Source organism: Asterias amurensis, chromosome 7 (assembly GCF_032118995.1).
Source record: "Asterias amurensis chromosome 7, ASM3211899v1".
Lineage (NCBI taxonomy): Eukaryota > Metazoa > Echinodermata > Asteroidea > Forcipulatida > Asteriidae > Asterias > Asterias amurensis.
Window position 1 is genome coordinate 4,325,973 of NC_092654.1, and position 26,298 is coordinate 4,352,270.

General features: G+C 38.4%; 1 protein-coding gene across 1 annotated transcript in view; it reads right to left on the bottom strand.

Moving 5' to 3' along the window:
• LOC139939622 (ras-related and estrogen-regulated growth inhibitor-like) overlaps positions 1 to 20,203 on the bottom strand; it is a 92,621-nt gene extending 72,418 nt beyond the window's left edge. The window contains exon 1 of the mRNA XM_071935664.1: positions 19,359 to 20,203. Within this exon, the coding sequence (XP_071791765.1) occupies positions 19,359 to 19,599 (241 nt within the window). The 5' untranslated portion in view covers positions 19,600 to 20,203. The remainder of the gene's footprint in view (positions 1 to 19,358) is intronic.
• Between the last annotated feature and the right edge of the window lie 6,095 nt (positions 20,204 to 26,298).

Consider the following 26,298-nt stretch of genomic DNA (forward strand, 5'->3'; position numbering starts at 1 on the left):
CATTAGGAGTGGAATAATTTGTTAGTTAGGTCATGATGATGTCATCCATTCTTGAGTAATAAAAATTCAAATTATTATTTCAAAAAATCATTATTTTTGATTCACGTTTTTTTTTTTTTTACTTCTTTTTAAAAATATTATCAATAGAGCGCGAAAAAGCTTCATGAAGAATAGTCTTCGTTCAAGGCGGTTAAAACATACATGCCCCTTACAGTCTTTTCTTCAGTCGTCAGTCAATATTTCCTAAGTTCATATTTCCTAAACTACATAAGCTATTTTGACAATCTGTACATCAAATGAAAGGGCTTTACGTACTTGACAGAAATGGATATGTTGGTGAACTTTCGTTGACCTTTTGACCTGTTTAAACGGGAAGTGACTGTGAAATGATTTGAAAGGGCGTGGTTTATTGTCTTTTAGGTCGAAAAAACATCCTTTGATGCTTTACCATCACACCATACAAGTATTACCGATGACATCACCAAACATACACTTTTACTAGATGACGTAATCATGTGGTTTTGACAGTTTTTGTAATTTGAATCATTTATTACAAATCTTGAGAACAAAGCAAGGTGTAATATTTGTTTTTTAATCCAGTACTCCCGGAAACCGAACACCTTGAGTTTGTTCACAAACTCTCAATCTCTAGTTATTTCTTTTGTTTGCGGTATTACACACTATGTATCTACTGGCAAGGTAGACTATAAGAGATGTTAAATTTGCATCGGGGATCAAGAATAATAATTTTGATTTTTACCCATACACCGATGTGTGTTAGCACTGTATACTCAGCACTTTCCCGAGTCCTGTGAAAAAAAATCACAGGCATGTTACTCGGGTGGGATTCGAACCCACGACCCTTGCAATTCTACAGCAGTGTCTTACCAACTAGACTACCGAGGTTGCTAGAGGCAGTTCGAATCCTAAGGTAGACTATGCTCTTTTAAGAACTTGTCTTGCTATGTATATATACTACCGCGAATTAGATTTATGGAATTTGGGAGACTTCTCGTGTTCTGAAAAGAAAGAAGAAATGAATGAAACTATCTTATCTTATTGTGAGAAGGAATGTGACTTAATAATGATCTTATATAGCACACGTATCTACCAAACAAGGTACTCAAGGCGCTGATCATATACAAACTTTAAGAAAGATAGGTTGTTGCAGTGATGAATTCTGAGACCCAATTATTTAGCACCTTATAAGGGTTTTACAAGGTGCTAAGGCGCACACAGCAGCCACAGCCAGGAACACCGGGCGAACCCCTTCTCTTTTCGAAAAGACCAACGACTTTACGTCCCATCCGAAGGACGAAGCAATGGTTTAGTGTCTTGCTTAAGGACTGGGGATTCAAACCAACACTTGCGCTGATCAGAAACACCAGAGTCTGAATCGGTGCTCTTGACCGCTCGGCCCCGACACTAAACCCTTAGCAAGCCTCCATCTTTATTTCCACGTCTGAAATCTCATATTGGCATTGCTTCAGAGTTCTTCCTAGCTAGCTACCGTATTCTCAGTGCAGAAGCAACGAGATATACAATCCGTCGATCCAATTTCTATGTCAATTCTTGCCAGATGGTCATCCGACACCTTGCGACGATACCCCGGGCCATCAGATGAAAAGATTGCCACATCATGACATAAAGAAATGAAGACAATTATCCATTCGGTATTTCGAGAAAAAAGATTCCGTCTAGCGCATGAATTATGTCCACCTTGGATCACACATAAGAGCCTACGGCAAAGCCAGAGCTAGACTTGGTTCCAAGTCTGTGATCGTGGTTTTTAGTCGACCTGATAGCCGATACATTATTGTGGGAGAACTCTGGGTGGCTGATGCAGAGAAATAACCGCAGTCTCAGACTTGAAATCAAGTCTAAGCCTGAGACAGTCTGAGACCTTTAGTTTTTTGTGCTCCACTTGTTAAAGTCAAATTCCACATAGTTGACGGTGTAAGATTTACGCACAGTATAGCACATTCAGTGCCCAGTTTCATGAGGCTGCTTAAAGACACTATTGGTAATTGTCAAAGACCAGTCTTCTCACTTAGTGTATCGCAACATATGCATAAAATTAACAAACCTGTGAAAATTTGAGCTCAAACGGTCATCGAAGTTGCGAGACAATAATGAAAAAAAAAAGTACACCCTTGTCACACGAAGTTGTGTGCTTTCAGATGCTTTACTTCGAGACCTCAAACTGATGTCTCGAAATCAAATTCGTGGAAAATTACTTCTTTCTCGAAAAGTACGTCACTTCAGAAGGAACCGTTTCCCACAATGTTTTGTACTATCAACCTCTCCCCATTACTCGTTACCAAGTAACACCCTTGTCACACGAAGTTGTGTGCTTTCAGATGCTTTACTTCGAGACCTCAAATTCTAAATCGGAGGTCTCGAAATCAAATCATCGTGGAAAATTACTTCTTTCTCGAAACTACTCCACTTCAGAGGGAGCCGTTTCTCACACTATGTTATACTTCCAACCCGTTACTCGTTACCAAATAAGGTTTTATGCTAATATTTTTTTTTTTTTTTGTAATAACCAATAGTGTACTTTGCCTTTAACGGTAAACAAATTTTTGTGCTTTCTGTAGCACTCATTATGGATCGCATTGTGACGTCATTTATTTTCGTGCAGTAACCACCGAAAGGTTAGCGCACCTTTTCGTGTGCTTACAGTTAGCAGCGCTACGAAATGTTAATCGCACAGTAAACACAAAATGGCCGCTAAGCAGCTCTATGAAATTGGACCCAGGTTGCAAATGGTTGAAGATTATGGTAAGCCTTGACTAATAAGCAACAACCAAAAGAACAAAATGTCACAGCGTTCGGCAAAGGTAACAAAATAGCACTCAAGTAGTGACCAACGTTACCCGAGCCTTGATGACTTCTTGCAGGCATGATTTGTATACAGCTCAATGCAATACAAAATTAAACCTTATATTTCGTGGAGACAGTACCGTCTGTATTTTACCAACTTTTGATATGAAGAAAGGGACACATCTTTTTTGTTAATTGTTGTAACTCTTCAGTTTATCAGCATGGAAACTATGATATACAATGGAAAACTGTCCATGTGTAGTGTGATATCTTGCCTGTCACAAAGGCCATGGAATGTACAACCAAACAAAGTGTTCATGATCTATCTCATAACCAACCAATGATGCAAAATGTGGAAGGTTAATAAGATACTACACTGTAAAAAGTATCCGTATTTTAACGGACTCCGTAAAGTGAATTATTCCGTAAATTTCGCCGTTATTTTACGGGTTTTCCGTATATGCAAATATTAATTATGCTTATTAGTGTAATTACAATCAACCACGTTTGCCCAAACACCTACACATAATAAAGTACATACAAGTACATATTTAGTTTCAGCCACAACCGTGTACACATGTACAATTCCACGTTAAGGGATTTTATATTTTACGGAATTTAAAAAAACAGTTCCGGTAATTTTGCTGCCGGAATTATTATTTTTTTCTTCCGTATTCCTGCAGCAAAATTACACGGACAAAGTTTTTCATTCCGTGAAATTTAAAATCCCTTACTTACATGTACTTTATTATGTGTAGGTGTTTGGGCAAACGTGGTTGATTGTAATTACGCTAATTAGCATAATTAATATTTGCATATACGGAAAACCCGTAAAATAACGGCGAAATTTACGGAATAATTCACTTTACGGAGTCCGTTAAAATACGGATACTTTTTACAGTGTACAGAACATGCTTTTTCCTGTAACTGGGCAGTAAACAACCAACATCAAACAACAACAACATCTATATTAAGTTTAAAACCTGCTCCCAACAAACAACATGTTTCGAAACAGTGAGAATAAATTACGCATTTTATGAAATCCAAAAGGAGCTTTCAACAGTGGACGTATAGAAACCGCAGATATAGGTTGAATTGCACACTACTTTATGCTAATGTTGGTCTTTGAATTTGAGGGTCCATTATCGGCTTAAACCTACTCTCTACTTCTCGTTTGTGGAGGCGGTCACAGCAACGCAATTTATATAAATCTATTGTAAACTTACATAAAATATTGTGCAAAACTGCAGACTGGAAAACATCCTCTTTTTGCATTGTAAAAAGGGTTCGACTAAAATATTTGTTTTGCTACGAAAGGCGATGTTCCCCCCAAAATCCATCATTAGGTATTTTCTATGATTGGGTAATACAATTCTGGAACAATATACAAAACGGTTTGACAATATTGTATGGGCAATTCGACCTGTTGATAATTTAGAGGGGAACTTTGCTTTTTTTATATAAAATGTAGCTATACATAATAAAACATACATGTGAACATTTCCTTTCAAAAAGAGGTCCCGTTTCTGAGATATCCTCAAAAGCTGGGCGAATATTGGGGGATAAATACTGATATCTTGTTGCTTGACCGCCTAACACTATAGTGAACTTCTCAAAATGCTTTATAAAACATACTATCGAAAGCTGATAGGCTTCTCACCAAAAGTTTACGATGCCATTAGTTTTAAGAGTGTTTAATTAACGTATTGAACTCGATGTCTTCCCTTTAAAGGATTTGGGTACTTTTTCAAAATGTCCATAAACTTACATTAAATCAACAGGGTTTGAAGATAATGATAGTGGAAAGCTTCCCTTCAAATCTTACTTACTGAGTTTCTGAGAAATGAGTAAAACAATGTCATGAAAATACGTTTGTAAATGATTAAAATAGTTTTCTTCTCATGAGACGAAAATTATTTTCCTGACATTGTTTTACTCATTCCCCGAAAACTACAGCACCTCAGCACGTAGTATTTTCAAGGAAGCTTATTACTATCATAATCTTCAAACTGTGTAAGTTTAGTGTAAATCTGTGGACATTGTGTTTTTTGTCCTACAAAAAGTACATATACCCTTTAAGTGCGCTTTCTTTGCCATCTGAAATTTCCAAATCGATTTGGGGAGCTACAGACTACATTTTCCAGCGTTTTGAATATCACACAGGTCTATATTAGAATATTTACATAACTAGACCTTTGATAGTTCGCAAAGAGCACACGTGTTTGTCGACTGGTAAATCGAGAACGCCTCATTGTTATCCAGTTATTATGGACTTGGTTTTATAAAGTTTGTTTCAGCAACATCTCAATTTTTGGTTTTGTACTTGAAAGAGAAGCAAAGACGTTCTTGCTCTGTCACAAGTCCCGTATATATCTCTTTCATTAAAGCTTAAGTATATCTTTTTATTTATTTAACCGTTCAACGGTATCAATCGTCGTGTCATGACATGTGTTTAAAATAAATCCGTTATTCTTAATATCGAGAACTTATAATTGCTTTAATGTTTTCTCAAAGAGTAAAGCATTTCATGGAATAATACTTCAAGAGAAGTCTTTTACCATTACCTTCTGTAAACCCTGTAAGTTATTTGTAAATCTGTGAACTTTTAATTGTTGTTCTGTTCAAAAAGTGTCCAATGGCTCGGATTCAACGAAATAAACACACTGCTCTGACCAGCAGTTGTATACACATCCTGACATCCATAATACATACACGCCGTGTATAGCAATCTGCTCGAAATACAACACGCAACGCAGGTGAAACATTGTTCATAAAATAATCGTCTGATATTGGAAATTCTGATTGAAGAAACATATAACCCTGGGCACTGGGCACTCGCCTATGGCAACGCAGCCACATATTGAGACAGGATCAAAGAGACTTCAAGAAGATGCTAGAGTTCCCTTGTTGATTGGAAACTATACGCGTCTTATGAATATTCATAAAGCCCCAACCATCAAGGCTGTAATTTTGTTTTTGCGTTTCACTTCGGGAGAAGCGAAATGATGTCCAGCTTATGGAGACCATATCGGTATTGAACACTTGTTTGTGTTGACGAAAAATACCTCAGGATAGTTCTTTAGAAAACGTCTATATTTAAAATCAACATGAACGAGTAGATATTGTGAATGGTTATTTGAAATGTAGGCTGCTCAAGTGTAGGTCCTTATTGATTTACATTATAACCCGACTTTGTTATCTCAATCAAATATATGGCTGTTCCACAAGCGAAGTGATCCATGCATCTTTAAAAGTGACCAGAGTATTCACAAAAAGGTTCGAACACTGGAAGTAAATCGAGTAAATCGGGGACATCATATTGTCCTCTTTTGTTTGTAATTTTAATGGTTTTGTATGATTACGCTTTGCAACTTGGGACCTTCATCCTACTGCGAATGTCCTCTTGAATAGGGCTCCGGTTTGCATGTGTGTTTGCCCATGTACAACTCTGTGTTGGAGTGTGGACAGTCCTTTCTGTACACTCAAAATAATTATAAGCATAAAAACTTACTTGGTACCGACGAGTAATGGGGAGAGGTTGATATAATAAGAAAACATTGTGAGAAACGGCTCCCTCTGAAGTAACATAGTTTTTGAGAAAGAAGTAATTTTCCACGAATTTGATTTCGAGACCTCAGATTTCGGATTTTGAGGTCTAGAAATCAAGCATCAGAAAACACACAACTTCATGTGACAAGGGTGTTTATTTCTTTCATAGTTACCTCGCAACTCCGACGAGCAATTGAGCTCAAATTTTCACAGGTTTGTTATTTTATTATATTTACATTATATACGTGAACCTTTTTTTTCTCTCAGACCCACGTATGACACAACTGTATATCTGCTTTTAAAATCTGCAGATAAAAAGTGTTGAATATTTGAGCGGGTTGTGACGACGTTGGGCATCGAAGGCCCGTCGGACCTGCACAAATCAAGACTCCCCAAAGACAGCCACAGAACCGGGACCCTTTGATTTCTATCAAGAAAGATACCCTCATAGCGTGCAGATAAAAGTGTATAATTATCTCGGCAAGTAGGGCTTCGTCTAGTCCCTATTGGATTATATCTACAGCTTCTGAGACTGCTCCGGGCTGGATACTCTCGCTGCATCAAGGGCATAGCGAGATTATTCCCAGGAAAAAAATCGATCGTGAGAGCTTCATTTTAAAAATGTTAAGGCCAGTTCTAAGAAGGAGTTTATGGGGTGAAATCCATTTAGCGAGACGTTGGATAATTTTATGGCACCGTGATGATCTCGTTTTGCGGTGATCTCTCCCCGATTTAGGGAGATGTAAAAATTATCTTTGCATTTGGAGGAAGAAATATACACCAAGGTCTTGCAGGCCATTAGCGTCAGTGTACTTATTCAACCACGTTGTGTTGGAAAGATAAATCGCTTCATTTGGGCCTTGTTAACAAAAGAGTGGACGGTGCAGCTTCAATGTATGCAATTTGAAGGGCATGTATACGTTTGGTAGTCACTCTTAAAATTATGGCAATACAATATTTGGTTATAGAAGCTACAGCAGATTTCGCTATAGTATAAAGCATTTTAATTGAGAAACATTTCACTTCGTAGTAAAGTGGTTATATAAAAAAGATATCAACTGTTTTGCACCAACAATTTGAATCGGAGAAGCATTACGCTCCGGAATTTCGGCGATATCTCACATGTTAGTTTGATGTATACAACTCTACATACATGATTAAAGACAATGGACACTATTGATAATTGTCAAAGACCAGTCTTCTCCCTTCGGTCATCTCAACATATGCATAACATCACACACCTGTGAAAATTTGAGCTTAATTGGTCGTCGAAGTTGCGAGAAAATGAAAGAAAAAACACCCTTGTCTCACGAAGTTGTGTGCTTTCAGATGCTTGATTTCGAGGCCTCAAATTCTAAATCCAAGGTCACACTCGTGGAAATTACTTCTTTCTCGATAACTACGTCACTTCAGACAGAGCCTTTTCTCACAATGTTTTATACTATCAACCTCTCCCTATTAATCGTAACCAAATTTTGCGTAATTAACAACAGTGTCAACTGCCTTTAAAACAACCTAACTGTATAATGACAGGACGTACAGAGAATTGACCAAAACTCCAAACAACACATTGTCTCGCTTTCATAATGTCGAAATTACCATAAAGGCACCATTGCACAATAGCAAGGACTCCCTCTGAAGTACCGTAGTTTTTGAGAAAGATGTAATTTCGCACTCAAATGTTAGAATGCTTCCGACCTGAAGCCTTTTTAAGCATTTGAAAGCATAACATTCTATGCAACAATGATGCTTTTCGTTTTCCATATTCTCTTGCAACTTCAATGACCAGTTGAGCCCACATTATCACGCTATTTGTTGTTTGTATGCGACTGTTCACATTGTTGTGCATTGGTTGGGATACACCAAGTGAGAGTACTGGTCTTTGACACTTACCAAGGGTGTCCAGGGGTGGATTTCACAATTTTAGGATGAGTTACTCGTCCTAACTTAGCACGAGCCTTAAATGTTTAGTATCTCTTAGGTCTAGTCCTAAGTTAGGAGTAGTAATTAGGACTAGTCCTAACTCTTGGAGGACTAGTCCTAACTCTTGGAGGACTAGTCCTAACTCTTGGAGGACTAGTCCTAACTCTTGGAGGACTAGTCCTAACTCTTTGAGGACGAGTCCTAACTCTTTGAGGACGAGTCCTAACTCTTGGAGGACTAGTCCTAACTCTTTGAGGACTAGTTCTAACTCTTTGAGGACTAGTCCTAACTCTTTGAGGACTAGTCCTAACTCTTGGAGGACTAGTTCTAACTCTTTGAGGACTAGTCCTAACTCTTTGAGGACGAGTCCTAACTCTTGGAGGACTAGTTCTAACTCTTTGAGGACTAGTTCTAACTCTTTGAGGACTAGTCCTAACTCTTGGAGGACTAGTCCTAACTCTTTGAGGACTAGTTCTAACTCTTTGAGGACTAGTCCTAACTCTTTGAGGACGAGTCCTAACTCTTTGAGGACTAGTCCTAACTCTTTGAGGACGAGTCCTAACTCTTTGAGGACTAGTCCTAACTCTTGGAGGACTAGTCCTAACTCTTGGAGGACTAGTCCTAACTCTTGGAGGACTAGTCCTAACTCTTTGAGGACTAGTCCTAACTCTTTGAGGACGAGTCCTAACTCTTTGAGGACTAGTCCTAACTCTTTGAGGACGAGTCCTAACTCTTGGAGAACTAGTCCTAACTCTTTGAGGACGAGTCCTAACTCTTTGAGGACGAGTCCTAACTCTTTTGAGGACTAGTCCTAACTCCTTGTGAAATCGACCTCAGCGCCTTAAATCCACACATTTTTAGATACCATCGTCACCCCGTAGATCTAACTCCACGATAGAGGATGCTAAAAACATCCAGCCGGATCTAACACAGGTCGAAATCAATAAATAGGAAGCTCAGCAGGTGAAAGTGAGGCTGGCTATTTTGTTGGACATACTGAAGCCGGAGGCAGGCTTTTACTGAACGGGAAGCAAAACCGATAATATTGTGAAGATCGCTATAAAGCTCCTTCGTCATCTCGATGCAGAGGCACTGGACACTATTAGTAATTCATAAAACCTCACTTGGTAACGAGTAATGGGGGGAGGTTGATAGTACAAAACATTGTGGGAAACGGTTCCTTCTGAAGTGACGTACTTTTCGAGAAAGAAGTAATTTTCCACGAATTTGATTTCGAGACCTCAGGTTTAGAGTTTGAGGTCTTGAAATCAAGCATCTGAAAGCACACAGCTTTGTGTGGCAAGGGTGTTTTTTCTTAGTTATCTCGCAACTCCGACGACCAATCGAGCTTAAATTTTCACAGGTTTTTTATTTTATGCATATGTTGAGATACACCAAGTGGGAAGACATGTCTTTGACAATGAGCAAAGGTGACCAGTGTCTTTAAGACATGCATTACAATATTATTGCTTAAATTAATGCCTTCATACACGACAATTTCGTTGGCATTGATGTGTTATTCAGATATTAATAGGGGTAAAAAAACAGTTTCTTTCTTTCTTTCTTTCTGTTTAAGTGAGCGTAATTGGTTAAAAATGGAATGACCATACAAAATTCCTTCATAATAAAGATCGCTAGAGAGGTTGATGAAACATTATTAGAAACGACATACTCTGTAGTAAAGTAGTTTTTGAGAAAGAGACATTTTTTCACCAACAAATTTGAATCCGATACCTTAAGTCTTTCTCAGGCATCTGAAAGCACACATTAACTCCGTGCAACAAAGATGGGATTTTCTTTCATTTTTGTCTTGCAACTTCGATTATTTTAACACTCTATATAGTGTAAAATTCGATTATTTTTCGGTTCCTTTGTGACAACACATATGGTGTCAATTTTAAGACACCTGTTTTTGCAGTGCATAAAACACAACTAACCGTTGATCATATTTATTCTTTTCGGCCTAGCAGCCGTATAGAAAAAAACAGAGGGCAGTAATTTTATTTTAATCAAGAATACTAATGGAAAATACCTGACGAGTGTTTTTAGCCATGCAGTCTCTTCATTTGATTGATTAGAAAGATTAACTAATCCCCGTTGAAAAATAAATAAAGGGGCAAGTTTTAACACCACAATGTCAACATCAAATAAATCTGACGGGTTGTTGATTGCCTCTTGCGGTCTTCATGTAAATGTATTTGTTTGTTTGTGTTGGTTACGAAGTGTCAACAACACTGAGGCAGAGACTGGCTGCCCTTCCATGGGGCTCTGAGCTCCGTGCACCCACCCCAGTTAAGCAGAGGAAAGCCCGCAAGCCACGCTAGGTATTTTGCTATGAAAACAAACAAGAGTTAGACCAGCGGTGTTGTGACCCATGATATGAGGTCGGCACAAAGGGACTTAAGTAAACAACACAGGTGAACCTAACAGCATTACTGATTGCTATTATATACAATCTCTTGTAGGGCATATGCATGTACTTCTTGCACCGGGAAGGAAAAAGGAAAAGTCCGATACAAGTTTTTGTGTTTACTTATTGCTCTGTGCTGACATTTTAAAAATTAACACCAACACCATGGGTATTATGGATGCCGAAAAAAACATGATAATTGACACTATTATAATGGTGTTAAAACACCAAATTATGCCAAAACTATTACATTTGTGTTATTTTAACGCCCTATTATGTACATTTTTATTCTCTCTTGGATATAAATCAACACCCATGGTGTCAACTTTACCACCCCAGTTTGTGCAGTGTTTTGGGTCCGATTATTTGACATATCATAGATTTGACCTATACGATTTAATATTGGAGTCCACTGTGGTTCGCAACGCGTCGTTCCCAAAACAATCGTTCCCGAAAGTTCGCCCGAACAAGACAATGTCGTGTCACATGAAAACTGTCTGAGATTTGTTGACATCCGAGTTCCTCAAGGTCCTAGGATTTATAACGTCATAATGAGAATGTTCTGAGTAGGTTTCATATCAATTACGGCGAGGGATGACAAACACCTTTGTGCTGGAGGGTCATTGTAATGACACAACCTCAGCCCCTTTCACACGAGAGCAATTTAGCAAGGGTCCCTTGCTAATCTGCATGGTTGTACAGTTTACCAATATTATGTACCTTGTGTGACAGGGCAACAACTGTTCTACTCCCCATGTTCTCTTGCAACATCTTGTCACACATTGCTACATTTTACAACCTTGCTAAAACAAAGCGAGGGACCCCAGTTAAATTGCTGTCGTGTGAATAGCACTTTAATGATTGATAAGAGCATGGAGGAAGAAATTCTTCCTCCATGGTAAGAGATGCACAAAACCTTTATGGACAACCAACGCAAGCTGCTACGACATGGTGACATTTTGAGTTTATTTGGCTGGGGTTTCTCTCTATGCATTTTTGTTCTGCGTGTGCGTTTTCATGCCTGTGTGAATTGGTGTGTGCGTATTTTCAAGTTTGCTATTGTTTGTCTGTTCGTTTGGGTGTTTGTATGTTCGGTGCTCGCTCGTGAGTCTTGGAACATGTAGATATCCATTATAGGCAGGGCAACCTACAAAAAGACTTCAAAATGTGGACGGTTATCCAAGGAGGCTATAAGGGACACCTTATCCTAGGCAGCTAAATAAGTTAGTAAGTGCTCGTCTTTAAATCAAAATGACATTTGATACAGAAGTGAATTACATGTATACATGTTCTAAATATGTATGAATGTAAACATTTTCATAAACAATGCCCATCAAAGGGACGTGGTACAAAAAGTTGCTAAGCATAACACAACCATGCTTACCATAACAAGGTTACCAGCTAAAATACCATTTGACACGTACAAAATGTAACTGGTAACCTGCTTAGTTGTGCTTAGCAGACAAATGTTAAGCAATATTTTCAGCTTTAAGCAGCTCTATGAAATTGGGCCCTGACCCGTTGTTATGTACAGTGTCTATTGGCACAGAGCGACTTCTAGATTTACGGCTTCTGGGGCACGGTAAATCACGCTCCGATCCCGCGCCGTCCAAATTAATTTGATATTCCAGTCTTTGAAGCGAAGCGGACACTCAGTAGCACGTATACAAATGCAGACAAAAAAAAGGAACCCGTCATCTGTGCGTGTCCGATGTGCTTGACATCTCGAATTAATTTCGACACAACATTCAAATTCTACACACTAAAGCCTGGATGATGTGATAAAACTAGCAAGGGTCTGATCACGGGCCCGACCTAAATTCGCGATATAATTTTTGGCTGAAACTGAGCGACATTGAATGTGACAGCAGGGCCCAATTTCATAGAGCTGCTTAGCATAACAATTTGTTTGGCATGAAATTTCTTTCTTGATAAAAGCAGGATTACCAACCAAATTTCCGCGTGATTTTCAGGATAAGCAAACAGCAGCTGAGTACCAGTAACAAGCAATATACAACAAATGGAAATTTGGTTGGTAATCGTGTTTTTATCAAGGAAGAATTGTCATGCTTAGCACATTTTTGTGCTTAGCAGCTCTATGAACTTGGCCCAGGTGCCATCTTGATGCGACACACAACCGAAGTGAAAAAAAGTGGGGTAATAAATTGGTGCAATATCAGACCATGGAGGTAGGACTACCTCCATGATCAGACACAGCGACCGCTAACTGAATTTATTGCCGGGTGTTTTTGTATATGATAGAAAGCATACTAAAGGCAATCTGGCAATTTACTTATCAATAATTTGCCCACTTAGTGTCAAACACTCCATGTGCGGCCTCTTCAAATGATTGTTATTATTACAAATGAATACAAAATGTCAACTGAACACGTGTGCAACTCGAGACTGGAATTACAGATGTTTGATCGAGTCTGATCTGGGCCAATAAGTCTCACTCTGAATCGGAGCATGGAGGAAGGAAGAGCTTCCTCCATGATCGGAGACAGAGACTTAATCCTAGTGACACTGACACCCCCTTCCAGACAGGGACACGCCCACACCATCACCTCCTCTTAATTCCATGCTGACCCCATTAAAGGGACGGTAAAGCTTTCTCCACAAATTTATGACCATATTAAAACTTATTTGGTAAGAAACACCGCAGCTGTTGATACTGTGTAACAATTTAAAGGCAGTAGACACTATTGGTAATATTGTCAAAGACTAGCCTTCACAGTTGGTGTATCTCAACATACACATAAAATAACAAACCTGTGAAAATTTGAGCTCAATCGGTCATCGAACTTGCGAGATAATAATGAAAGAAAAAACACCCTTGTCACACGAAGTTGTGTGCGTTTAGATGGTTGATTTCGAGACCTCAAATTCTAAACTTGAGGTCTTGAAATCAAATTCGTGGAAAATTACTTCTTTCTCGAAAATTATGTCACTTCAGAGGGAGCCATTTATAACAATGTTTTATACTACCAACAGCTCCCCATTACTCGTCAAAAAGTAAGGTTTTATGCTAATAATTATTTTGAGTAATTACCAATAGTGCCCACTGCCTTTAAGAATCGATTCCTTCCAAGGATTTTGAAATAACTTTAGAAGGAATGGATTTTAACAAACATCTGAGAAACATGTCATGCATGAAATGTTTCTCAGAATGTGTATTCAAGTTATGGATTGATCTTCATGCGCTGACATAGCCTAACGGCTCAAGATTTCCGGCTACATCTCCACAAACGCTTTCCAATTTATAAAATGTTTTTACTTGTTTACAGGATTAAAATAATCGGACGGTTCCAAAAACCAATACATTGCCTTTAAGTTTTTATTAAAGGGTGTTGAGGTACAGCTTTGCGTCATTGAACTGTAACTTGGTGAAGCATCAAGGGGCAATTACATCCAAACCGAGCTGTTGTGCGTTCATTGAATACGTAGTACAAAACCGGTGTTTTGCGGAGAAGAAAATTAAAATGGTTGGATCCATTCTGAAAGCTCACTCAATATAACGTTTATTCCAGCACTAGTCCTCCAGAGAAATATATCCATCTGAAAGCTCATACATACTTATAAACTTCTGACAATTATAATTCAGACTCTGACTCGGCTTAAAGGCAGTGGACACTATTGGTAATTACTCACAAAATATTTATTAGCATAAAACCATACTTGATTACGAGTAATGGGGAGAAGTTGATCGTATAAAACATTGTGAGAAACAGCTCCCTCTAAGTAATGCAGTGTTCGAGAAAGAAGTAATTTCCACGAATTTAATTTCGAGACCTCAGATTTAGAATTAAGAAATCAAGCATCCAAAAGCACACAATTTCGTGCGACAAGGGTGTATTTTGCTTTCATCATTATCTCGCAACTTCGACGACCGATTGAGCTCAAATTTTCACAGCTTTGTTATTTTAAGCATATGTTGAGATACACCAACTGTGAAGAGTAGTCTTTGACAATTACCAATAGTGTCCAGTGTCTTTAAAGTTATTCGTGACTCGGACTCAACTTAAATTACTCATGACCCAGACTCGTTTAAGTGACTCCTGACTCTGTCTTGAGTCCGTGACTTGCCTTTTGTGACTCAGGACTCGATGGGGTGAACTTAGACTCAGTTTCGAACGAGGATTGACAAGTATTCCATAAATTTTAATTTTCGTTCCATAATTTTAATCGATGCAATCGAGAACAGCTGGAAAAGAATAACAACATCAACAAGAACAACAACACCAATACTGCAACAACAACCGCGAACACCAACAACAACAACAGCAGCAGCAGCAACAACAACAACAGCAACTTCCATGGCAAATCAAATGTTGGTAAATAATTGAAGTCCTAAAATATGATTAGAACTCATGTTAATTTATGCAAACAGCAACTGCATGTGATATATGTTGGGGCTATTTTGCCTGTAATGTAACCCTTACTTTTCCTTCCTCCGTGATTTAACCATAGCCTAAAAACAAAATTTCGCTAACACGCCGACCATAGAGTTACCCCCAAACCCGGAAGAAACAAAACCCAGACAGACCATGCTTACGCTCAAACCACACGCAAGAAACATGACAAGTTCGCTTTTCCCCAACAATATTTGATGTATATACCCTCAAGCATGTTGAAAACATCTTTCAACAAAATAATATCCTTCCACCGAGTCTTTTCCCAGGATCAAATTTCAGTTCACCTCACGCACACGTCTCAATAAATACATCAACCTAGGTGACGAGTCAACAACATCTTACACAAATTTGTTTTTTGCATATTTTTTGATTTACTGCTAGCAGATGTGAATCGTCATGGCCTTTCACTCGGTCATATAACGCGCAATAATACACAGCAATACCTTTCCCGTATCATATTGCATGCAAAAATTGTTTAATTTTGATGTTTCCGGCATACGGTTACATTTTGTATCCGTCCTTGGTTAGTTACGTCATAATAGCTAATAATCAGATTTTACAGGGGATTAATAAAGTGGCTGTACTAGTCGCTCCAGCAGATGTGCTTTTCAAGCTGCCCGCATTTTATGATGACGGAGCGGTTTAACAAAGTGTATTTGTTGCAAATGTAAATCTAGGGATAATATCTGCCCAGCTGGAGTGTTGGAGTTGACGGAAATACAAGACGTATCAAAACAAGTAATAATGGAAGAAATTCAACGACTAACCGCGCTACAAAAAAACAATTGAGATTGGCTAATTCAGCACTTCAATAAACAAATTTTAACATGCAGCTTGATCCACGTTGCGATAACTGCGTCGAAGTTGTGTTACATCATCTTTCATGTTATGTCAATATTATCTCTTCTACATTTTTGCAAAAATTGCAGTTTTTTCCTCCACCTATTCGTGAGACTTGTTATAGGCTAGTGATCGAGTCCCATGTTAGCCATTGCAGTATTTTAATCAAGATAAGGCAATATTAATCCAACATAGTTCTTGTTAGAGGCGACAGCGGTGGGTTTGGAATCACCTATGATAATTTAAAGGCAGTGGACACTATTGGTTATTGTCAAAGACTAGCCTTCACAGTTGGTGTATCCCAACATATGCATAAAACAACTAACCTGTGAAAATTTAAGCTCAATGGGTCATCAAAGTTGCGAGATAATAATGAAAAAAAAAAACACCCTTGTCACACGTAGTTGTGCGCTTTTAGATGGTTGATTTCGAGACCTCAAGTTCTAAATCTGAGGTCTCGAAATCAAATTCGTGGAAAATTACTTCTTTCTCGAAAACTATGGCACTTCAGAGGGAGCTGTTTCCCACAATGTTTAATACCACCAATCTCTCCCCATTACTCGTCACCAAGAAAGGTTTTATGCTAATAATTATTTTGAGTAATTACCAACAGTGCCCACTGCCTTTAAACTGCAACCTAAACACGTAGGATAGTCAGAATTAGACCTCAACCGATCATTTTATACCCAGTCATTTTCTGCTGCATCTCAAAGAAAGGCCTATCAAATAAGTAGAGTGCATAGTCGGTATAACCAAGGAGGAAGAAAATAAAACCAGAAGTAAAACGAATCTATACAGCTACCTATATATAGGATAGTCAGTGATAATCCAGAATTAGACTTCAATGTTTCTAACAAATAGAGTCAAGTAATTTGTCACTGCCATGTGAAGGGATGGTTTTTGTGTGTGTGTGTATTTCATCTGACGATTGGTAGTTCCAGATTCCATGAATGATTTCTCAGGACATGTTCGTCGACAGAGTCTGCCACGCGTTTTCTCCATCCAGAAATAATAAACATACACGGCACACTGATGGACGTGGTGTTATTGTGACCGGGTTAAGCTATAAACCAATCTGGACACTAAATTACACTGTGGCTGATTTACAGTTTCACAATTCGTAATTTATATTTCGGAGAAGAGAACACTCAATAGGCATTGTATATACATTACTTAGCATGTGTACATGTGTACAACATTGCATTTCCACGAAAGAGAGCATTCTTTTTGCGTAATGTGTGGACATTATTGTCAGCCAAGATGGCCGTGCATGGAAAAAAAAAGTACAATGGCTGACCTACTTTAAATACAGCACACATGGTGTAGATTCTTAGTACACGTTTCAGGCTATTATCACATCATATTATTCAGAGATTTTTCTAAAGGCATCAAATCAGAAATCAGACTAAAAGCAGTAGGAATTGCATGCCTGAGCTGTAGTTTTCCACTCCCCTGTAGGTTTGTGTTACATATCGCAACGAGAATAAAATAAAGTTTAACTTTAGTGCTGCGTTGTTTTATCTAAATGGGAAGGGTTAACACTCAAAATTAGTCAAAACAACACTAATTAGTCATGATTTTGACTAACTTACATCAAAATCATGTCTCGTATGACTACTTATTGTAGTGTTGTTTTGACTAATATACTTTTAGAGTGAATTGGCTTCATCAGCTTTTTAAAATTTTACATTCTACTTACAGGCCTATATTCTCTATACTAGCCAGAATTTTGTAAAAGGGTCACTCCAAATTTTGCTGGGGGGAAAACAACTGGTGTCCAAATTGTTCCCCTTTTTGTTCACCTTCGAGAAAAGATTCTGCTAGGGTCGAAACGTCAGACCATTAACTATTTTGTGCATTTACATTACAATATACATTTACATGTTAATGAAAGATAAAACATGGTGTCCATGTTTCAAACAGGGTGTCCAAAAGGCACCCATACACCCCTATGGTTAACAATGTAGTGTTAATACCCCCACTCAATGGATTTAATGTACGATTACGTTCTTGCCGTTAGATAAAATATTTTCATCATTCGTTTGCTCTTGTGTCCAACACAAGACTTTCCCTTTCCAAGCTGCCTTCCCTCATTAGTGACTGACCACTACATCACAATTAGTTTGTTTACCTACCGATAATTGCCCTTAAACATCGCTCCCAGGGTCGGGTTTTTCCTCCCCTATTCTGTCCTTTTCCGTAATGCGTTTAGGCTTTCACCAACCCTCTATCAACTGATCAATTACTTTCTAAACATCATCGGATTAGTCGCACAAAGGACCCGACTTTATGGCCACACAACTGTGGAGGGTTTACTTTCATCCTTTAATTTTATAGGCAATTTAACCACTAATGACGGCAATTTAGAAGCATGGGACTCGAGTATTTGTATAAACAGTTATTCAGAATATTGTGTCCTACACAATGATGGCGTTTTTTTTCTTTAGCTCCAAAACTAATGGAACCCGTAACGCGTTATCCATAAAACCCCACCAACTATTTCGCTATACATGCTTCTCTTCAGGAACACGCCATCAACAAATAAACTTGTTCTTTTATCAACCTTAGTTTAGTTCCTAAAGCTAGTATATACTGATGAAGACACTGTATCCAGGGTCTCCTGATGACCAACAGAGGACAATAATCGAAATTTCAAGAGACAAACCAAACCAACAAGTTGTCTGAGCCAACACAAATATCACCAGACGATTTGTACTTAAAGCATTATCAACAATCAACACTGTGCAAAGCCCAAATTTTAGCATCTTGGAGAAAAAAAAACCCGGAATGTTGTCAACAATGTATGTATACACTTAAAACAGCCACAAAGGTGTCAGGACGCTTCGTACCTTTGCCACTTGGTACCCTGGACACGTCGTACCTTGACTTCGGACACATTCGTACCTTGACTTCGGACACTTCGTACCTTCTTACAAGACACTTCGTACCCTTTCACGAGTCACTTCCTACCTTCTCACGAGACACTTCCTACCTTCGTACTAATTCGGGATTTCTGCATCGTTTTTGACTATTTTGTGCTTTGTGATCGGATGATTATGAAATAAAAGCAAATCAAACCAACTGTTATTATTTTTGTTGGGAAATTTTTCAATATTTCCAGTATTTTAATGTCTTTTTAAGCACGAAATCCAAGGATTTTTATTATTTGTTATAAATTAAACTCATCCTCGGAAACTACTAACCAAGGTTGGACCATGTCTATATTATGTATTCCTAATTTTTTAACAATATTTCCAGTATTTCAATGTTTTTAAGCACGAGATCCAAAGTAACTTCTATGCATTGTTGTATGTAACTAGCAATAAACCAAAATCAAACAAACAATCTATCAATCAATTACAAACGTGCTTACAAAACTAAACAAACTTGCTTACCGGATTTGCCAACGCTCTCTGCTCCCAGGACCATGATCCTTGCGTCCGTAACGTCCTGATTGATACCATGACCGAGTGTGTGACCGTGGGCCGACTCGACGACCAGGGTACCCTTACAGGTCGACTCCCTGGGTCCGGTTATCCTCATCTCCCCACTGGAGTACCCACCTCCTCCTTCGCCGATCCGGATCTCAGTTATAGAGTCCGAGTTTGTAGGGGTTTCAATTGACGGCGTCTTCATTGAGACAACCAGAAAGTCCACAGGTTCCGGCTCCAAACTAATATATTCAACCGAATTTTGAGGTGTCACGGTTTGTAATCTAAAAAATCCGACAGTGTTTTTTCTGCATTAAGTTTTTCCTTATTTTAAACAACCGATCTTATGAAGAAGGTTTCAACAGATTACTAACCTTTTCAGTTATAGGTATAGCGAGATGATTGATTGACAGCTTATCAATCTATAAAACAGATAAATCCATTGGGGGTTTTATGGCATCGCTGACACATCCGTTGTCATCAGGTACTTGACTAAACAGTTAAATACTGACGTAAATAAAAGCCCAATAAAAGTTCACAGCTTCTGTTCCGCACAATAATAACAAACACCGTGTGATTGTTTCTGGGCGAGCTGTGCACAACATCAAGTGCCGAACAAGTTTGACTTGGTCCAGTGTGCCCTTCAAGTCTCAACTGACGTAGACATTGAGTTAAACAAAATCCTCTTCAAGATAACTGCATCCAGCCTTCATTCGTATTTCACCAAGGACAACAGTAGATTTCGTTTAAAAAAAAAAACCAGCGTTGAGCTTCCTCGAAAAGCATGCGAATTCGCGACACACGTCCACCGTCACTTCAGTCTGTGTACTCAAATGAATTGTATTGAGATCCCATACGTTCTTTAACCATGCGTGAAAGGTGATTCGACGGCTATTGCATGACGTGTGTTGGCGGCTGACTTTTTCAAATAAGGGTAATGAAATGCGCGCAAATGGACATGTTCATAAAGGGGGGTGTATATATTTAGGCTACACAGAGTATTTGTTTACATTTTTTGTTACTGGGAAGATGAAGTATCATTGCATACTTCCATTGCCAATAACTAACATGATCTAACTAAAACATTTAGAAAATTGAGGACACATTGATACAGCACATTAAGCAAGTTTTGAAATTAAACTTACGGTTTTATAAAAGAGGTTCCCGAGCCCAATACACACAGAGAGTTGCTTTGGCAGTTTTTATATATTATTTTTACGGTAAACCATATTTCGTATTATTCACACACAAAGAAAGAGTTAAAGGCAGTGGACACTATTGGTAATTACTCAAAATAATTATTGGCATAAAACCTCACTTGATGACGAGCTATAGGGAGAGGTTGATAGTATAAAACATTGTGAGAAACGGCTCCCTCTGAAGTGACGTAGTTTTCGAGAAAGAAGAAATTGTCCACGAATTTGATTTCGATACCCAAGGTTTAGAATTCGAGGTCTCAAAATCAAGCACCTGAAAGCACACAATTTCGTGTGACAAGGGTGTTTTTTTCTTTCATCGACGATCAACTTAGCTCAAATTTTCACAAGTCCGTTATTTTATGCATATGTTGAGATACACCAAGTGAGAAGACTGGTCTTTGACAATTACTAATAGTGTCCATTGTCTTTAATACGGTTACTAAAATAAAATAGTTAATGGCCTGACGTTTCGACCATAGCAGAGTCTTTCTCAAAGGCAATTTCAGTTAGGCCTAGTTGTATCCTACCCCCCCCCCCCCCCCCCGAGGAAATAAGAAAGAAAAAAGAAACAGATTATTATTGGTAATTACTCAAAACAAGTATTAACTTTAAAACTGACTTGGTAACGAGCATTGGAGAGCTGTTGATAGTATAAAACATTGTGGGAAACGACTCCCTCTGAAGTACCGTAGTTTTTGAGAAAGAGGTAATTTCTCACTATAATAATAACTTCTAGCTAGAAGTCTTTTATTCCTATCTGAAAGCACACAAAATCGTCCAACAAGGGTGTTTTTTCTTTCACCATTTTCTCGCACCAAGTGAGAACACTGGTCTTTGACAATTACCAAATAACAATAATATAATAGTGTAATTATTATTTTGTGGCTATTGACTTCGACCTTCTAGAACAGCCGTTACAAACTGGCAGAGTCTTGGCCAACCTTCCCCTTCGGATCCTTTATCACACGGCCATGACCTTGTCAGGTCTAATCGGCCTTTTAAGATCTCGTCAGCACTCTCTTTTAGTCCCCCTTATTATTGACTTCAGTCAATCACACAATGACATCAACTTTATGCTTTTGTAAAAAGAAATCAATACATAGAATAGCCGTTGACCTACCTGGAACCAGTGGAGCGAATACACCAAAATAAACTCAGCGACCGTGATGGAATGCGCTATTTTTAAATATAGGGGTCGTTTCAATTAATCAGAATTAAACCTCTACTCAGGAGAAATTTAGAGTGTTAAAATAAACAGACTTTAGGAAGGGAATAGTCATGATAAATATCCTCAATTACGGGGCGAGTAATTCATGGTTGGTCGATTTAACAGTTGACTTGCCGACTAGCAGTCAGCTAGAAACAAATAGGTCAATACAAAGCTTTACAACGGAAAACCTCTTGTTATGTTTCTTACTTTTTAAAGAGCATGGGTTATATAGGTTATCATTGTGAGTTGAGAACTGTAGGCCTTCGCTTGGCTGGGGTGATGTATTTGGGGGAATGGGAGACTTTTAGGACGCTTGGTGGCAGCAGACTTACCAGGTAAAATCCATTGTTCTTGGTAATGTGCGCACGCTCAGAACTACGTAAACAATGGAAATTTACCTGATAAGTCTGCTGCCATCTAGCGTCCCAAAGTTTCCCATTCTGCCTTTAAAGGTACTGGACACTTTGTGCAACAGGGGTGTTTCTTTCATTATTTTCTCGCAAATTCGACAACCAATTGAGTCAAAAAAAAATGTTCACAGAATGATATTGTTATTTCATGCATAGGTTGTGATACACCAAGTGATAAAACTGGTCTTTGACAAATAACAACAGTGTCCAGTGTCTTTAAACCTTGATTCTACAAGCATGACATTTTTAAGGCAGGAGATAGAGATTTGGCAGCATGGCAATCGCAGATTTATGTTCATTGGCAGAATTAGTTAGCAATTTTCAGATTATCAATTAGGGTTGTCATTGCATGTTATTCCCACCTGTGTTTTCTCCCACCTATTTTAAAGACAACTCAACGATCATGACCCTTCCGCCAAAATATCTTTCTCGTGACACTGACTGTGTGTCAAAGTCAACGCATCATCAATGGCAAAATGGTGGCCCTGATGTGAGGTCATCAAACATCTGTGTTTACGAGAATATTTACGTAAATACTTTGCGATTGGGGCACAATTGATTTGTGAATATCCACGTATCGTGAATATTCACGACTTTGGGAACAGGTTGGGAATATCTAGTGTAAATATTTGCCAGTTGGAGCTCGAACCGTGAATATTTACTACATAAATTTGCGACTGGGGCACAAATCGGGAATATTTACGTAATTATATTCATGTGCCTCAACCTCAAATATTTACCTGAATATTTTCAAATTGAGGCAAACACGTAAATATTTACGTCATTATGACTGATCTCCCTTCAGGGTCACCATACAACACATACGTGCCGTGCTAATGTCCACTAGTCAACACAGGATTTTTGTCTAAGATTTCGAATAGCAGTCGACGAATACTTGACACTAAATCTCTCTGATCCACCTTATTATTTCGATTACTTCCGCTCATTCTTAGAATATTTCGTGTTTCTCCAATAGATCTTACCGAACACTTCCCCTGTCTTTTGTAGCATTTTAGTCACGCACGCTTTCTACTCAAGTAGCAGGTGATGGGTTTGTGCATGGACTTTGATATCTAAGACGAAGGACAAGGAGTCAGAAAGTACTTGAAGAGGAAGCGTTTGGCAGACTCTTGAAGAAAGTCGCCATAGAATGATAAACTGAAATAATTAAGCCGATACAGTATGCTCCATGGGGAATTTGGGAAGCCCACGTACAGCTTGAGAATTCTGAGACTACAAAGAGATGTTTCAAAAATCGAATAGGCTAATTGAAATCGTCATAATATATGTCAAAAGTCCCCCCCCCCCCCCCCACACACACACACACACAACCTTACGGGTCAGGTTTGGGGTCCTGCTATTGATGTTATATTTTTCCCTTTTCTAAAACAATATATTGTGCAGTCCAGGTTGCTCTATTATCTAAAAAAAAGAAGAAAAAAAAACTACAAAAAAACTACAGAGCCCGCAAGTCAACAGCATTCGAACTACCACACCACATGAACTGGAAACATAAATTAAACGGACAATGGGGTCCCCAGTTGAAAGTATGTACACATCCAATAAAGGAGCTGTTGCTAAACTCCCTTGTGGGGTATGTTGCTCTATTATCTAATAAATAAAAAAAACGAAAAAAAAAATACAAACTACAGAGCCCGCAAGTCAACAGCATTCGAACTACCACACCACCATAACTGGAAACATAAATTAAACGGACAATGGGGTCCCCAGTTGAAAGTATGTACACATCCAATAAAGGAGCTGTAGCTAAAAAGAAGTTTAAACAAAAGAGTGAGGTCCCCTGATTGCAGCTGTTTACACAAACTGATGTGAATGTCTGTGCCCGTACACATGCCGACTTACGGGGTACTTTAAACAATGGAACAATAATACCCTACAATATGTTCTTTATATTCTAGTGGTACCCCACAGAGAAACTGTGCCGAAAGGGGACTAACAGAGCAACAATGGAAGTACCCCGAAACTCCTCTATTTGGTTTCCGTCATAATTCCAGCCAACCTCGCTGCTCAAGCATTTGTGAACACCCCTTTGGTTGAAATGTTCAATTCAGGACACAATATTGGCTTTTTTTGCAGACGGCATACCTCGCGGCAACTATTGTACGATTTAATACTTTACCTAAAGAGATAAAACTGATAATGAACAACATGAAATGTCTTCTCATCTGTAACTGGAATTTGGTTATCTGATGGCGGTATTTATTTTGATATAAATGGCATATCTACGTTGCCATATCGTCTGCAAAGAGGGGCTCCAAGGCCAAAATAAAGTTTTGTGATGCACTAATTTCCCAATAGATAGAATCTACATGAAGGTGGTGACAAATTACAAGTCTCTAACCCCGCCTTAAAATGGTGTAGAATGCCATTTAAAAAAAAAAAACTTGGGCGTGTGCATTCCCGAGAAAATTTGTTTCAGTTGAATACAGTGCCTTTTGGGAAGACAGCGAACCACACGGATCAAGAACGTCGAGAATATCGTTGTGTCCCGCCGCATCTCTGACCCTCGCTTGAGGGCAGCATTCACACGGACACGTCAATTTAACAAACAAAAAATCGCGGAGGCGGTCTTTTCAGATTCCCCTTTGTCGGCATACTTTGGTTGATTTCTAATCAAAGGGCCGAACAGACTACACAAACAATTCACATACAAAGCAAATAAGTTCTCTGATATTAAAAACATTTCTTCTGTCCGGGTCAGATATGGCCCTATACCTTTAAAGGAACACGTTGCCTTGGATCGGACAAATTGGTCTATAAAAAGCGTCTGTAACCCTTTTTTATAAAATGCATATGGTTGGAACGATGTTTTAAAAGTAGAATACAATGATCCACACAAGTTTGCCTCGAAGTTGCGTGGTTTTCCTTCTACTGTGCGAACAAACACGGTTGGCCATGACTCCCATAAATGGCCGACCGTGTTAGTCGACGAGGTAACAGGAAAACCATGCAATTTCGAGGCATGTTTGTGTGGATTTTTGTATTCTACTTGTACATCTTTCTACCCATATGCATTTTATAAAAAACGGTTTCAAACGCTTTTCAAAGACCAACTCGACCGATCAAAGGCAACGTGTTCCTTTAAGGGCACTGTAGGCTATTATAAATCACTCGAAATAATTGTGTAACGAGCAAAGGAGAGCTGTTGATAGTATAACACGTTGTGAAAAACGGTTCCCTCTGAAGTAACGCAGTTTTTTAAAAAGAGGTAATTTCTTACTCAAATACTAAAAGACTTCAGGCCTGAAGCCCTTTTAAGGTATCTGAAAGCACACACAATATTCGGGCCAAAAAGGTGTTTTTTTCTTTCATTATCCCCTTGCAACTTCGAAGAAAAATTAAGTCAAAAGTTTGAAAAGCATTATGTTGGGATCCACCAAATGAGAAAACTGGTCTTTGACAATTACCAAAGGTGTCCAGAGCAAGAATTTTGCAGATTTACAAACAGTCTTTAATATAACACATCGAAGCAAGAGGTTCAACTTTCATATCTACTTTTGTTTTTATTCGTTTCGCTTTAAATACTTCCGCGTTTTTCGAGGTCTGTTTTTACTGAACAAAGCACTGGTTTAAAGGCACTGAATACGTTTGGTAAATTGTCAAAGAACAGTATTCTCACTTGATGTATCCCAACATATGCATAAAACAACAAGCCTGTGAAAATTTGGACTCAATTGGTCATTGAAGTTGCAAGAAAATGATGAAAGAAAAAAACACCCTTGTTGTATAAAATAGTGTGCTTTCAGATATGAATAAAAGGCTTCTGGCCAGAAGTCTTTTATTATTTTACTGAGAAATTACCTCTTTCTCAAAAACTACGTTACTCAGAGGGAAAAGTTTCACAATGTTTTATACTATCAACAGCTCTCCGTTGCTCGTTACCATGTAATGTTTTATGTTAATATGTATTTTGAGTAATTACCAAACGTGTACAGTGCCTTTAAATCTTCAAAAGAACAAATACATTTGTAATTTAATAAATATATAAACACAATTGTCAGCTCTGTATATGACTCAGTTACAAGAGTAAAGAAATACTTGTAATTACAACCCAATTGTAGATG